The 14,465-nt window shown below is 37.5% G+C and overlaps 1 protein-coding gene and 1 long non-coding RNA gene across 6 annotated transcripts in view; one reads left to right on the top strand and one right to left on the bottom strand.

Annotated features, from left to right (window-relative positions):
- Window positions 1-4,757, top strand: part of SYT9 (synaptotagmin 9) — a 71,179-nt gene extending 66,422 nt beyond the window's left edge. For 2 of the 4 annotated variants that reach the window (XM_065065342.1, XM_065065341.1), the window contains one exon: window positions 62-4,757. In XM_065065342.1, coding sequence (XP_064921414.1) covers window positions 62-151 — 90 coding nt within the window. In that variant the 3' untranslated portion in view covers window positions 152-4,757. The remainder of the gene's footprint in view (window positions 1-61) is intronic. The other 2 variants (XR_010473118.1, XM_065065343.1) reach the window with 2 other exon arrangements.
- Window positions 1-14,465, bottom strand: part of LOC135579673 (uncharacterized) — a 257,122-nt gene that overhangs the window by 166,977 nt on the left and 75,680 nt on the right. The window lies entirely within an intron of this gene.

The following is a 14,465-nucleotide window of genomic DNA, read 5'->3' as shown; positions in this document are numbered from 1 at the left end:
TTACTGTGGATTGCTTTTCATGTCACTGAGCTAAACAGAGACATATTTTTTTCCTTCCCAGGAATCAAGTGGGGGAGGGTGTCCAGCGCATCCAGGCTGTGCAGAGAAATATATACACAGCATATCATTTTGGTTCCTGAATCAGGATTAGACTCAGCGAGAGCTTCTGGAACCTCTGTGGCCACAGCCATAGGACCCTGAATATTTGCTGAATAGGACCCTCAGTCTTCTACTGTGTGAAGAGCTATTTGTCTCAAGTAGCGTAATGTTATCCACTTGTAGCATTAATTCTCCAGCTGACACTATTGCTACTGATAGATTATTTGTATGGTCGTAAGCATTACCCAAATTCGAGTCATAATTTCTGTTCACTAGAATAACCCAGGTTTTACAAGCAACATGATAGCAATGAAAACCAAATATGGGAAGTAGCAACAAATATGGTTCTTGTATTTACAAAAAGGTGTAGTATTGTGAATTGATAGCTTTCTAAATAGTTTTTTTTCATGAATGATTGTCATCAGACATTTATTTTTTGATGACAAGTTGCATCCTCAGTCTCAGTGGGTGCCTCTTTTCACCTTATATGTAAACAAATTAATATGGTTCTTTGTAGGAATCCTTCAAATCTGAAAAAAAGTTCTGTTGGGTGAGAACAAGATACATATGGTATTTGTAATGACAGTGTGTTCTTTTAGAAAGAAGATAACCATCTGTATATTATGGAGGCTGCTAGTCCTTAACCTTTGTAGATGATTTTCCAGTTGATGTTTCTTAGTTGTGTCCATGAGACTGCAAAAAGTTAGCAGCATATCACAGGCGGCTATATTCTATCATATACACAAGCACACACAACTCATGTCATTTTGAAATGCTGCTCCAAATATATAGTGCCTGTGAAGTCTTGATTATTTGTAGTAAAATTAACAGGGCTATCTTACGTTATGGTATATCATAAATGCTGACAAATTCTGACTATTAAAAAAAAATAAGCACAGAACTCTTTCACATGATTAAATCTATGCCCCAGACCAACAGCTCCTGTGAACAATTTTTGCCACTTATTTAGCCATGAATGGAGTTTTCTCTTCCTTCAAACTTTTCTAGGAGAATTTGATTCAAGCTTTTACATGGGGAATTTTATTTTAAAAATGCAAATGCAAAGTATGGCTGTTTTATACAATCTAGTTGCCTGCTACATACTTACAGATAGGGAGCCCTTGTCTTCATATGTATTTCAGATAAGTTTATGTGCACAAGCTTTGCTTCATATGTTGTATTTGTTGAAAGTGCACCCAGCATTTTGGGTTTACAATTTTCCTGGCACTAATGTGCATGCACAGATTGAAGAAAACATTTGAAATTTTGATCCAAAGTCTGAAAAATTAGCTTTATAACCTATCAACTGAGGATCTTGCAAAAAATAGTTTTCAAAAATCTCATCCCATACTCTGGAGAATACAGCTACCACATACAAGGATATCCCTGGCCAACTGAACAACTCTTCAAAACCTGCCCAAGCAATATTTCAAATGGGTAACTGAGCATTTCCAGAAGAATGAAAAATACAGATATAAAGTTGCCCTGACAAAAGTATTTTACTACATTTTCTACCGAAGCTTTGTATCGGCAAGGCAATGACACAGTCTGATGTTCATATCTGTTCATGCATGATCCTCACTTCAGGCAAAATCTTGCACTCTTCACTCAGGCCCATCTCCCAGGAGTCAACAAGGGGAGATGTGCCTGGGCAAAGGAGGAAAACCTGTTCCTCTGGAGGGGAGTTCTTTGATTTCCTGGAGAAATCGTTCTACATGCATCCCTGCCTGGAATGCAGAGCAGGCAGCTGCATGCCTTCCCACTGCAATGCTGGCAATGGTAACTTGTGTAAAAATGAAAACACCAGTGCAGCAGGCTCGTTTTGTGCTCGTGGAAGAGTGCAGAAGCCTTTCTAAGACTTGTCTCTAGCACCTCAAAGGGGCATCAGCTGAAAAGCGGTATCATTATAATTGCCAGTGTTTTTTATTTTATTACCGTACTCAGTTTATTTAATGCTCAAGGGTCTGGCATCAAGAGAATTATTTTGAACACAGTGAGCATTTAAAGTGGAATCTAGCACACTTCAAAGGCTTAGGGATGAGGAAGAAAACCTAATTTTTATTTAATTCTCCTAATTCTTGCTGGTTGATGACTTGCAAACTGTTACTCAGGCTGTGGCATTACTATGTGCTTTTTACAAACATCTGCCTTATTGTAGCAGCGCATATATGGAATGATAGCTATTTTCTGTATTTAGATGCTTCATTCTTCACCGTTGTACTCCACTTAACCAGTGCTATGCCCTAGACCTGAGATATATTCATGTTATGGTTCTGGTGAGCCAGTACACTGCTGCTGTTTTTGGACTGTACTGCAATAGTATAACAGCACATTAGAAGGAACAGAGGATCAACTGCTGCAAGATCACCTGGAAACCCAGAGAAAACTATGATCCCAATACTGTTCCATTTTTCTTTTCTGAGCTATGATTCTGAGAGATAAATTAGTAGAAGGTTCACAAGAATAATTTCAAACCCACAACTCTCATTTGATTTCTTATTTCTTGTTAATGCAGAATTACACCATATGACAAATATTGTAATTCTAAAATAGAAAAGAAAATCCCTTAGAAATGCATCTCATCAAGATTTTAATCCCACTTCACTCAGTAACAATGTGCCATTAAACTGTTACTTTTAATTTTCCATAACAGGCCACCATTTCAGATGTTTTATCAAAAAGCAGTGAGTGTCAATGGGAGGTTCCAGGCTACTGACACTGAAGCAGAGTAGAATGGGCAGTTGTGTGATACTCCCGTGCCAAAATACAGCACAATCCTTCAGCAGCTGAGTGCTGAAATATTTCTTTACCTGTTTCCACTGAAATCACAAGACATTAAAAGCGTTCTGTTGTCTTTTGTTTCATTTTTCCCTGTAAATAATCCTGGCAGTGGACAAACACACAAGCATCTCAATCTGGGGAAGCAGGAACTACCAGAAGAGAAAGCAAACATATAGTATAAAAGACCCAGTGCTCAAACCGTTCCCACCAGTCAGTGCATACTTCAGCTTTCAATGCCAACAGACCCATGAAACAAAGCAGTACATATGGGAAGCATGTTATATACAGGTCCAATTTAACTACCAGTAGCTGAACTGCTGGGTCAATCCAAACACAAAATAATTATTTTAGTTCACCCTTCTTGGCTTGAGGGGGTTTTTGTTGTTTTAGTTCTTTTTCTTTGGTTGTTTGATTTGGTTTCATTTGTGTCATTTTAAACACAAAGCCGGATATGTAGCTATATTAACAAAAACACCCAAAGTCGGAGGTACAAGAGATATATTTACATATTTACATGTTTATCACCTGGCAACATTAGAGCACTGAGGGGACCTACTTGCCATTAAAGAAAAAAAAAGAAAGCTGCCAACTCTCTTTCAGTTTAAAAATAATAAATAATAAATGGGAAGGGAGGAAGAGGACTGGAAATTTGGTTGAAAAATCTGTTTGACCCAGTTAGAAATCTATCTGAAATTTCTTTCTTGTTAATGCATTTTGTTTGAACAGACAGAAGTGAAAAAAAAAAAAACATAACTAGCTGAGTCAGCCTGACATGTCATCAATTAAATGATTTCTTCACTTTAGAACAGTGTGTTGTCAAACGATTACATCTCAGTATCAGTGAGAAAACAGTGTCTTTCTTATCTACAAGGAAAAAAGCATGTAGAGAAAGTAACCCACAATACTGTAGAATTTCATAGATGCCCTCTTGCTGGGAAAAATGGCAGCAGGACAGACTTGGTAACAGCATCACCTTGAATCTTGCTGTAATTAGTGCAAGGCCTTGCTTGCAACCATCATTCTGTTCCGAAGTGACAACCTCACAATATGTGAACCAGGCTGTGCAAGATGGGAGTTATCTCGTAAAAGCGCTTCACATTTAGGGCTGAGGGGGTTTAAGATCAGCATTTACAGTTAATTCCTAATACAGTGTGTTGGGCAAGGAGCAGGAACTACAGGTAGAAGTTCTCCAGGGTTCTGCAGTTGTCTGAAAGGACCTCCATCTCCTTGAAGGTCCGTAAAGCGCACTAATCCAGATGGCAGTGACGGACACTATTCAGGAAAGGTACCACCAGGACATACCTCACCTGCTGACCGAACACGGCACCCGTGGCACAGAGGGGAAGATGACATGAGAACCTGTAAGCATCTGGGCTGTTCATTTGTTTGTTTTGTCTGGGTTTTTTAGTTCCTTCCTTTGCTCAAATGTAGACATTGTAAAACTGGAATGTTTTACTCAGTTGCATGCTGGCCAGCTGTCATTTTTAATACCCATTGCAAAGGTGCGTGAAGAGAGGTGTGTTGTTTTGGTATACTTTTGTTTTTAATAACACATGAACATTGTACTATGCTTTATTATTTCTTGTTCAATAAATAGTCCTGGTATCTCTATGTTTCATGTCAAATTTTGGAGAGTAGAGCCATACCTGTATCGAGGCTCTCTCAATTAGGTGGGCATTTTGTTCATTTAGTAGAAATAATGCATGATTACTTTCACAGTGATGGTTTGAGGGACAAAAAATTTCTTAATTTTATAATATGTATTACAATCTTCTAAACACAAGTAAAAATGTACTGTGATTTATTTATATAAATCTAGTCTGAACAAATAAGTTTTGATCTTAATAAAAACTCTGTAAGAAATTGTGCAATTGTAATTTATTACTATTTTGTATTTAATATATTAAAGTTCAATTCATTATTCAGAAAGACAACCACCACTTTGGAAATGTTTTAAGTCAATTCTTCTCCGTAGATACTGTGTTTTCATAAAATAAATGAAACCAGAGGTAAAAAGCTGTTAGCATAACAGTTACCTTACAGCACTTGAACATAATTTGGGGGTTTTGATATGGAAACTTCCTCTTATTTCATCCCATGGCCACAATCATCATTACAGAAAGATTTTTAGAGAAATCAAACCTGCATCTCGTATATACTTAACATTAAGAAGAAAAACAAGACGCTACAGAAACGCTTCTATCAAGTGACAGTGTGCTAAATTGCCAAAATTAGTATTTAGCATGGCAGGCTAGCAAAATTAGCAATCCTCCTGTCAACACCTGACATGTAGCTCAGGGAAATTCCCAGGGGTCCTCAAGCAGAACCCAGAAACAAATGGAGACGAGAAAGAACACAGATGTATCTGGTGTGACTACACAAACCGCGCCTAAAAAGCTGATATTCCTGTCTTTTCTTCTTGTCTTTTTTTCACACCAACTGAAACTACACATCCATCAGCAAGGGTTCTACATGTGCATGGCATCTAATTAAGAGCTTCTGTGTCTCTTTGGGGATAAGCTCAGTCTCCTCTCATTTGGAAGATCCAGCCTGCTTGCACATACTGCATTCATAAAGGGCCGCTGACATACAAAACGTGCCACAAAACAATAATTTCATTCAAATAAGAAAGAAGTTAATATAGTTCTGTTCTCTTCTTGGGATTTTTTGATATCATATACACGGAAAAGAAATGAGAACACACCTGTACTTTTGAAGTTGATATTGTCCTTAATAATGGTAATACCTTTAGGCCCTATATAGAGTCCTGTTTGTCTGCATGACATACAGGTACCTGCACAGCAAATGGTGCTCCAGGCAGCTGGCGTGCTCGGATAGCAAGAGAGATGGAAGATTAATGAAGGACACATGTATAGGCATTTTGTTCTGGCAATGAATGTAGTGCTAATTATCCCTCTCTATCCCATAAGCCACTATATACTACAGCAGAGGAGGTATATGAACTTCAAAATTATTTTTAATGTCTTTCAAAAATACTGGTTTGCATGTTTCTATTTCTTTATTAAAAGACAAGCAAAAGCCTTTTCCTCTGTCAAAACAGGCCCACACATTTCTCCTTCCAATACACTTTTCCAGCAGAGCCATCCTTTAAGCATTTATATGTAGCCTACAGAGTTGAAAAAGAACCTCCATGAAGAGTGGGACATCTAAAAGACTGATTGCAACAGGCTGTTAACAAACTGAAAGTGAAAAGCTAAATGTTGAGAATCCTCACTGAAAAATCCTAATCAATAGCAAATAAGACATCCCACATACTGTTAAACCTGAGAAGCCTAGTGATCCTGTGCAGCTAATATCCAGCGAGATGAAAATTAAGGGAGATACCTTGTTAATAACAAGCTTTACTAGCAGCTATGCCTTTTCACAAGGGAATGCCTACTGACGACACGCAGAGAATTCTAAAAAGCGCCTGAAGCGACAGATCAGGAGTGCGGGCGCAGAGCGATGTCCCTGAAGAGCTGAAGGCATCGGCCACAGTCAGAAGTCAGGCATTCAGAAAGGAGCAGTGACGCAGAACGGGGCCGAACCTTTGCACCTAAAGATGTGATCAAGTTGGCAAACTTTGTGAATCCAAAAGCAACCTTTCTAGGGAAGGAAAGGACGTAGTGTTTTGTGCCGCAAACTAATTCGATTCACGTCTCACGATAGTGCCACTGAAATTTGTCAGGGTGGGCTCTAACAGTGATTTTTAATGTAAGCAAAATGAAAATTTTTATTAGATTTGTGGTGTAAGTTCTAGGCAAAATAAAGAAACACCTCTACCTTGAAACAGAAATCAGTAGATTGATTGGGGCTGAATCCCTCCTCTGCTTGGCTTTTGCAAATACGAAGTTCCAACACTCAGAAATGAGAGCAAAAATTGTCCCTTAGTAGTGACAAGAACAAAGTCTATTTCAAGTCATTGTTTTTATCACCCTGATCAGTATTCTAATATTGCTATTTAAACAGCAGTGAATAATTCACTGGCTATAATTATGCATTTATCATCTCCAAATTAATTAACCACACACTTCAATATGGTCAACCACACCACCCAAAAGCTCATGGCCTTAAACCACTTAATAACTTGCACATAACATTGAGTGAATTTATGTTCCAATACAAGCACAAATAGGAAAAACTATAAATGTTGCATGATGTAAGATGTGCCTGAAGAGACAGTCTGGTTCAAAGGGCCTAACTAAAGCAGCTTTAATATTAAAAAATAATTTAGAAGTGTTAGAAATATCAATAAACCAAATATCAATAAGCCTGCTGGTGTTGGATCCTTATGCAAAGAAGAAACTATAAACAAAAATATCTTTGTTGGGGAAATCATTCTTACTAATAACAACAAAATTCTATACTGAACCTTTATAAAGTTTTGTAATTTTCAGTTTAGCAGGCAGAATTCAGTTTCTAGAATGTTATTATAAGCATATCATATGTATACTGGGAACTGACATGAAAATATTCCTAAAACAATAGATTATAGAGTTCAGCTACATTAGGACTCAAAAAAAATGAAATATAATTTTACAAAACATCCTTAAAAAACACAACAATTTTGGACCCTTTGAATTACTTTCACCTTTAAAAGAAAAACAAACAAACAAAAAAGTGATAGTTCACAACATAAAATTAGAAAATAAATCACTAAATAACATCTGATGAATAATCTTGTAACTTAGTTTAAAAACAATTCCAAAGCCATCAATCAGTTCTTGTACCTTAGTGAAACTCAATTCCAAATATTTACTGTTCCTGTTCTGGTAGAAATACCTCTTCCTTCTTCCAGAAAACAATCTTTTGATCATACTACTGGCTATTTCCTTACTTCAAAACCTCAGCTCTCCAAACCTGATGACATTTTACTTTCAGTTCAAAGTGTTTTAATATATACCACATTTCAAGAAAAGAACATTAAGTATTCTTAATTTGTTATTTTAAATCTAGTTTAATTTAAAATTAATTGTTCCAAACACTGGCAAATAATAGGTTGAGCTCACTCCAAGAAAAAATTCCCTTAGGTTTGGGTGTGGGGCTCAGCTGAATGGCTTTTTTGTTTCCCTCAGCCTGCCAGAGACCTGGAGCGCCGTTCTCTCCCATTCCCATTCCGGCTCTCACCCGCTCAGACAGAACAGCAAAACCTTCAACATGGCTGGAGCTTTTCAGACAAGATCTAAGGTGCTTTGCCTTGGAAATTCCCTTGCAAGTAGAAATAACATCTAAGTTGCATCTAGATGTCTGCCTAAAAGATTTTCATTTTAATTGCCTACTCTTTTCACTTTTTTTTTTGTCAAATTTTGATATCTGCCTTTTCTTCTCCTTCTATTCTTTCCTCAAAACCTTTCCCTCATCATCTTTCCCTCAGTGATTTTTACTAGATAGGTGGCTTCAATCATTCTCCATATATGAGAAAGCTTTTCTGAACATGTCGATTTTTTCCTGCAGTTTTCTCAGCAAGACCAGGTCCAACAGACAAGGCAGGTAACGATCTGTTTCAACCTTTACTCACGTTTCGTCTGCTATTACCTGACAGTAATAACATTTTCATTAGAAAGGTGTGTGTTTTGCCTTTAGGTAGCAAACCAAAAGTGTAGGGACATAAGGGCTGCTACAGAATGTCAGAACATGGCAGGATAAATTGCCAGATTGAAATTTAATGAGTTTATTGTAATAGCCAGGTCAGAAACACTTTTGATTAATGTTGCAAAATCCAAGATGACAGCAAATCACAAAATCAATAGCTACTCGTGCCTGTTCCTAAAGATATCAAACATTTGTCAAGGCATGCGAAGCTGGAAAAAGTACATCAATATAATGTTTTAGGCCATAACATAGCCTGAAACATCAGAGCATTCTGACACTTGTCCAATGTAATGTTCAGGAACACAGAGAGCAAATGGACAGGCAAGAGAGCTGCCTTTAGAGAAGGTGTTACTATAGGATTCAGGTGAACTGGCATAAGATTTATGCTAGCCAACTGTTCAAAGAGAAACAATTAATTGAGAAATACCTTGTAGGAGTGTTATTTAAACCAAAGGCACAGCAAACTTCTAATGTTACTTGAGAGAAAGGACCTCTAAAGCAAGGAGATTTGGATTTATTGCTCTATATTAATTTCCTTTCCCCTTTCCCATATCCTGCACCTTCTATGAACTTTTTCATACAGGTACTAACATGAAACATAGAAAAAAATGGAAACCTCTAAATTGTTAGGTTTTTTGGGATGCTTTATTCAAGCACATTACAGGGGGTAAGATGAGTCAGCAGCTCTTCAATGTGTTAGGAATGCAAAACATCATGCACTTAGTACTAACAGAAAAGTAAAAGAATTAGCTGTTTTTCTGTTCTGCTGTCAAGATCCCATTACACAGCATTTTAGGTATATCCTTCTGAATAACTTCTTGAAAACATGCATGGAAACAATATACATACAATACGCATGTTCATTTGCCATACAAATACACCCCATATGTACATCAGAGAAATATTTGGGTACATAGTAAGCCATGAAAAGCAGAACTAGGGAAATCCCGAGTCAGGAAGGATAGGTCTATTGTGTTCTGGACAAAACTATAGCTCCTGCGTAATATGAGAAACACCAAACCAGATTACAGCCACCACTGCCCTTCTCTCCTAAATAGGTTTCCTATAGGAACAAAAATATAGTGTCAGACCTTTGCTCATATCTCCTATCATTTACTCCTTTGTTTTATGGACAGAAACATATTACTCTAAAGAAAAATGCATCTCAGTAGTTTCTTTCTACATCATTAAGAGAAACAGATGATGATAAAGAAAGATATAGGTGTGAAATAAAATCTTCCTATGACTTTAGCAACTGGCATATTGGATTAGCTTCCCCTCAATTCTTTCCCATGCACCATAGGCCAATGTAGGAAAGAAATTTAAAGTAAATCCCACGTGAGCTGACTCTATAATCAGCCTCAGCTGCACAGAAACAACCCATCTTTTAAGTTCATAACAAATTTCTATAGTACATTCTGAGAGTATTCTCCTACATGGCTCTCCAGAACAGATATTTCACTTGTCCTGTACTTAAAGCAATAGTTATAAAATGAGCTGCTGTAAAGGAAGAGTGAAAGTACCTTGGTATATCATCTCCATTTTACATATGGAAAGCAAGAGCACAGAAAAAATACTATTAACATATTCATTCAGGGGTCAATTCAAAAACTAAGGATGTGAGTTTTCAATAATAGGCATCTTGGAGCAGGCTATTTCCTAAAACAGAGCTCTGAACAAGCCCAGATGTCATGCTAAGAGTTCGGTATCGTCCCTCTAAGGAAAGCACTCTGGACACAGGATACAAGGCATAATGAATCATGAAATCCGCAACATAAAAAACTTGATTAGCTTTGTATAGGAACTCCATGGGAAATGCAGGTACAGAGCACCCAAGTTACTGCCTTCAGCCAGGAAACCCTCCTTTCTCTGTGGAGAATTCCCAGCCTGATGTACCACAGTCTTCCTGTTGCCTCAATGAACAAGGCAGCCATCTGATAGACAACTGAGTACCACACATCGCTCATCTTTCCCGAGAATGCAGTCTGCTTTGAATACGGCAAGAACAAGGAGAACAGAGATAGCATATGACATTATCTTGTTCCTAAACTGCATTATGTCTCATACTGGCTTTCACAGTGTGTTAACAAGTCTCAGTTTTTATCAGGAAGCAATTCACCCTGACTCTTCCAAGCCCCCAAATACCAACATACAGTGATTTTTATCCAGCACAGTCTGCAAATGAAAGCTGAGTTTTTTGACCCAGAAGATTCAACACAAAACTTTAAAAAATAATTTCACCAAAAATACTGTCATGCTCCATGACAGTGAACCTTGATAGAAATTATGATAATAATATATAAAGTAGCCCTATAGCAATTCCTGTGTCTACACATGATGCCATTTTACCCTAATTGACTTGGGTTCAACTTTCTGCCTTAAGTACTTCAACAGTGGGTTTGTGTTTGTTTTGAATTCCAAAATAAGTACCATGGGTGTGCTGCAGACTGTGCCTAAAATAGAACCTGGTTTGTAATTACTGTCTGAGACCTAAATGACAAAAACCTGTCATGCCATGAAAAGACTTAATTATCGAAAAGATCTTGTATGCGTAGTTTGTCCGCATGCTCAACCATCAATTAAATCATTACCATCTAATTTTGCTCATAAATGGAATTTCACGGATTCCCAAATTTCTGAACCTACACAAATTTGTGTCCAAGTGAAAAATTACCACATTTATTGAATGACTAAAAAAAGCATACTTCTTCCATGGAGATCAGGGCTGCAAACAGAGCCTTTTTTCTCAATAAAAGGACATACAACTGCCAAGTTGCTAATTGAGGAGTAAAATCAAGTCTTGTTTATCCACTCCAGGTAGGTAAGATAAAAGCCAATTCAACTCAAACCTCTGTGCAACGCTGAATTTTATTGGATATCACACAAATCCCAGCTACATCCACCATCACAACCTCAGTTTGGCAGCATAGTTTCATCCTCCATAACTTCGCCCAGACTTCCCAGTTTCTACCTTCAATTATGTCAATTCTTTTTTCCCACAAGTAGCCACACACATCTGAAGCTCAGAACTTTTGAGCCCAGTTTTTTTGTTCTGATATGGAGGAACAGAACAGCAGAATAGCAGCAGAACCACACATCATCTTTGCGCTGCTGTGTGTCAAACAAACTCAAGGGGCCAGTATATATTTGAAGAGTCAGTGAAAGGTATGCTTGGTCTCTTCTTGATCTCCCTCCACCTACTGACACAATTTCCTTGCCAAATGTCACAGCTCAAAAGCAGTGTAATGCCAGGGATGCTCTGCAGGGAGTCAGCAGAGAACTCAGTGTTCCCTTTTGGGGAACTTGAGGAAAGAACCACCAGACTACAGTAGGTGGAAGAGGCATTTATTCTTATCTGATGAGCCTTCAAAGCCTTCATACCACTCTTTGTGCCTAGAAGCTGCTGGGAAAGCTATGTGAGACCTTTTTTCTTTTCCCTTATGCTGCAATGTCTTAGAGACCATCTCTGACACAAAGACCTTTTTTTCTCAAATGTAAAGAATTCTTCATCCCTTTACTGACGGCCAAAGGAAGGTATCTAGAAAGGGAACTGTTACGAAGCTTCCTTTTGTGTCATTTTACTGACTTCAATTGTGCTGCAATTAGACTCTGGCAAGAAATCTGTCAAAAAATTTCAATTATGCATAGATTTTTTTATTAATTCACATAAGATAAACCCAGCTACACTGTTTACTTTTCAACAGCATGAGGAAGAGGGCCTGGGGAGTCATAAGACAAGGTGGTCCGGGTTTTCAGCTACCTAACCTATATATGCACAGCTAAGGGAGAAAAATAATGATAAAGGATAGTGTTGTCGAAGTCAATACATTTCTGTTGTCTATCGGCATCTGTTAGCCTACAATGGGATGCTAGTTCAAGATAATTCAAACAAGCCAGGCAAAAAGTAGATTTTGCAATAATGGTAGATATTAAAAGACGTATAGATAAAAGACGTATCTAGTATTTACAAGTCCTTTGTAAGCTGGGGGTTTCAAAACAACCCCTACCACCTCCCAAAAGAATTCAAAGCCACTAACCAATGCAGTAATAAGTAGAACCTTAATGGGGTGACAGGTTATGTGAGAAGAGTGTGGTGACGCCCTCCATTTTTCTGAAGTCTGCAGGGAAGAAATGCTGTGAAATGGAATGTCTGAATAAGTGAAAGAAGGGGAAAAAAATGTACAGGTAAGGTTGTGCATGTTAACTAAAAGAGTCAAACCCATGTTCTGGTCCATGATCTGGTCCAAGGTTGTTTCTGTATTTTGTTCATTGCTTTCTTGATATAAAATATAACTGCATACCCAGGTCTTCTTCAGCCACTGGTTCTCTACATATAATTTTGGCAAGTCACTTAAAACTTTGGTATCTCACAGATCAAATACTTTTGCAAATCTCACATGAATATCACAATAGAGCAAAAATATTTAAAAGTGCAGCTTTGGATTTAGGCACCTAAATTCCATCCAAATGCCTACTTTAAGCCTAGAAATCTATTTTGATCAATAGTGACACAAAAGATCACAATTTTTTCATCCGAGTTGCACGTTTAGCATTTTTTCTTAAAATCACAGGTAGAACCAAGACACTGAACAAGTATCTCATCTTTCACTTACTTTCTGAGAAGGTATTTCAAGACACTTGTGTTCAAAAATCAGAGTAAATTAAGGCACCTGTATTAGTTACTTCTAGACTTCAAGTGGTTTTCATGTGATTTTCACATGATCTATATTTTTCAATTTGTGACTTTTCTGTTTGCACAGTTTTAAGCATCTGGTGTGTGTGGAGTTCTCATGGTGGATTCTGTGGGCTGTGCTGCTGTAACCTTGTCACAGTCATAACTTTGAAATGTCAAGTCAAATCCTTTGAAATGGCAGAATTAGAGCTCTTCTTTCATACTTAGTTTTTGGAGACCTTTTGACCATCTGCCGACAAACTGAAGAAACACAAAGTGCTACTGACTCCATCTAGTTTCTGAAGGAAAGTTTTCATTGTCTTTGCTAGAAGGCCTTTAGTCTAGACTAACATTGAGTCTCTGTCTTTCAAACAACTGTTGCTGCTTCCTAATTGCATTGAACGGTCCCTGTTAGAGATTTACATCCTGTTTCAGAGCACTGAGCTTGAATGATACTGTCCTTCATTTTGCATATAACCTAACAGATGAAGGCATTAGTACAGTCCCTCAGTGACTCATTAAAACATTTTAGTCAAGTTTTAGTGCAGTTTTCATGCAAACAATGACTGCATGTCACTCTCTCATTACAAAGAAAAAAAAATACACAAAAAAACAACCCACAAATGTTTGACATAGGCTCCAACTTCTTCAAAGAATAATCTGTTGCACCTTAATTTAATTCAAGCAAAACCAGCTTTCTGGCCTATTCTTGCACTCACTAACTCTACCAGGAATATTGCCATTGCCTACAGTGAGGAAAAAGAATACCTAACTGAATATATGCTTCAGTTTATAAAACAGTAAGTCAACAAGTTGCTTAATATGGTGCCTCTCTGTTCATTTGTTTTTATACATAAAATACAAGGACCTGGACACATAAAGCAGACAGAGCTAGGACATTAATGAAATATGTGAGTGCTCCTTCTTGTTCAATATTTTAAAAATTAAATCGTGGTTTAAGAATATTATTAACTTGATATTATTAACTTGGTAGTTTGCAAGCCATCCTTTTTGGATGGATATGTTGCAGTCATGGATGTCAGAATAGAAGTACAATGACTGGATGGTAGGAAAGTTTCAATAGTCCCTGTCAGATCCATCATGAACCATGGGCAATTCATGCCACCTCACATTTTAACCACTCAACATCTCTATTCTGTTGCCTCAGCCCATCAGACTGGAATGACAGTGTTCAACAACAAATTATTAACTTACCCAAGGGCTTATAATTCATGAGTTAGTAAATGTGACTTACAGTGCAATCTAATGAAAACAGCTACGTTATTATTAAGCAGTCATTCTACAATTAATTCACTTGCAT

The sequence above is a fragment of the Columba livia genome, chromosome 5, assembly GCF_036013475.1.
Source record: "Columba livia isolate bColLiv1 breed racing homer chromosome 5, bColLiv1.pat.W.v2, whole genome shotgun sequence".
Lineage (NCBI taxonomy): Eukaryota > Metazoa > Chordata > Aves > Columbiformes > Columbidae > Columba > Columba livia.
The sequence above is the reverse complement of the archived record's forward strand: the minus strand, read 5'-3'. Positions and strand labels throughout refer to the sequence as shown.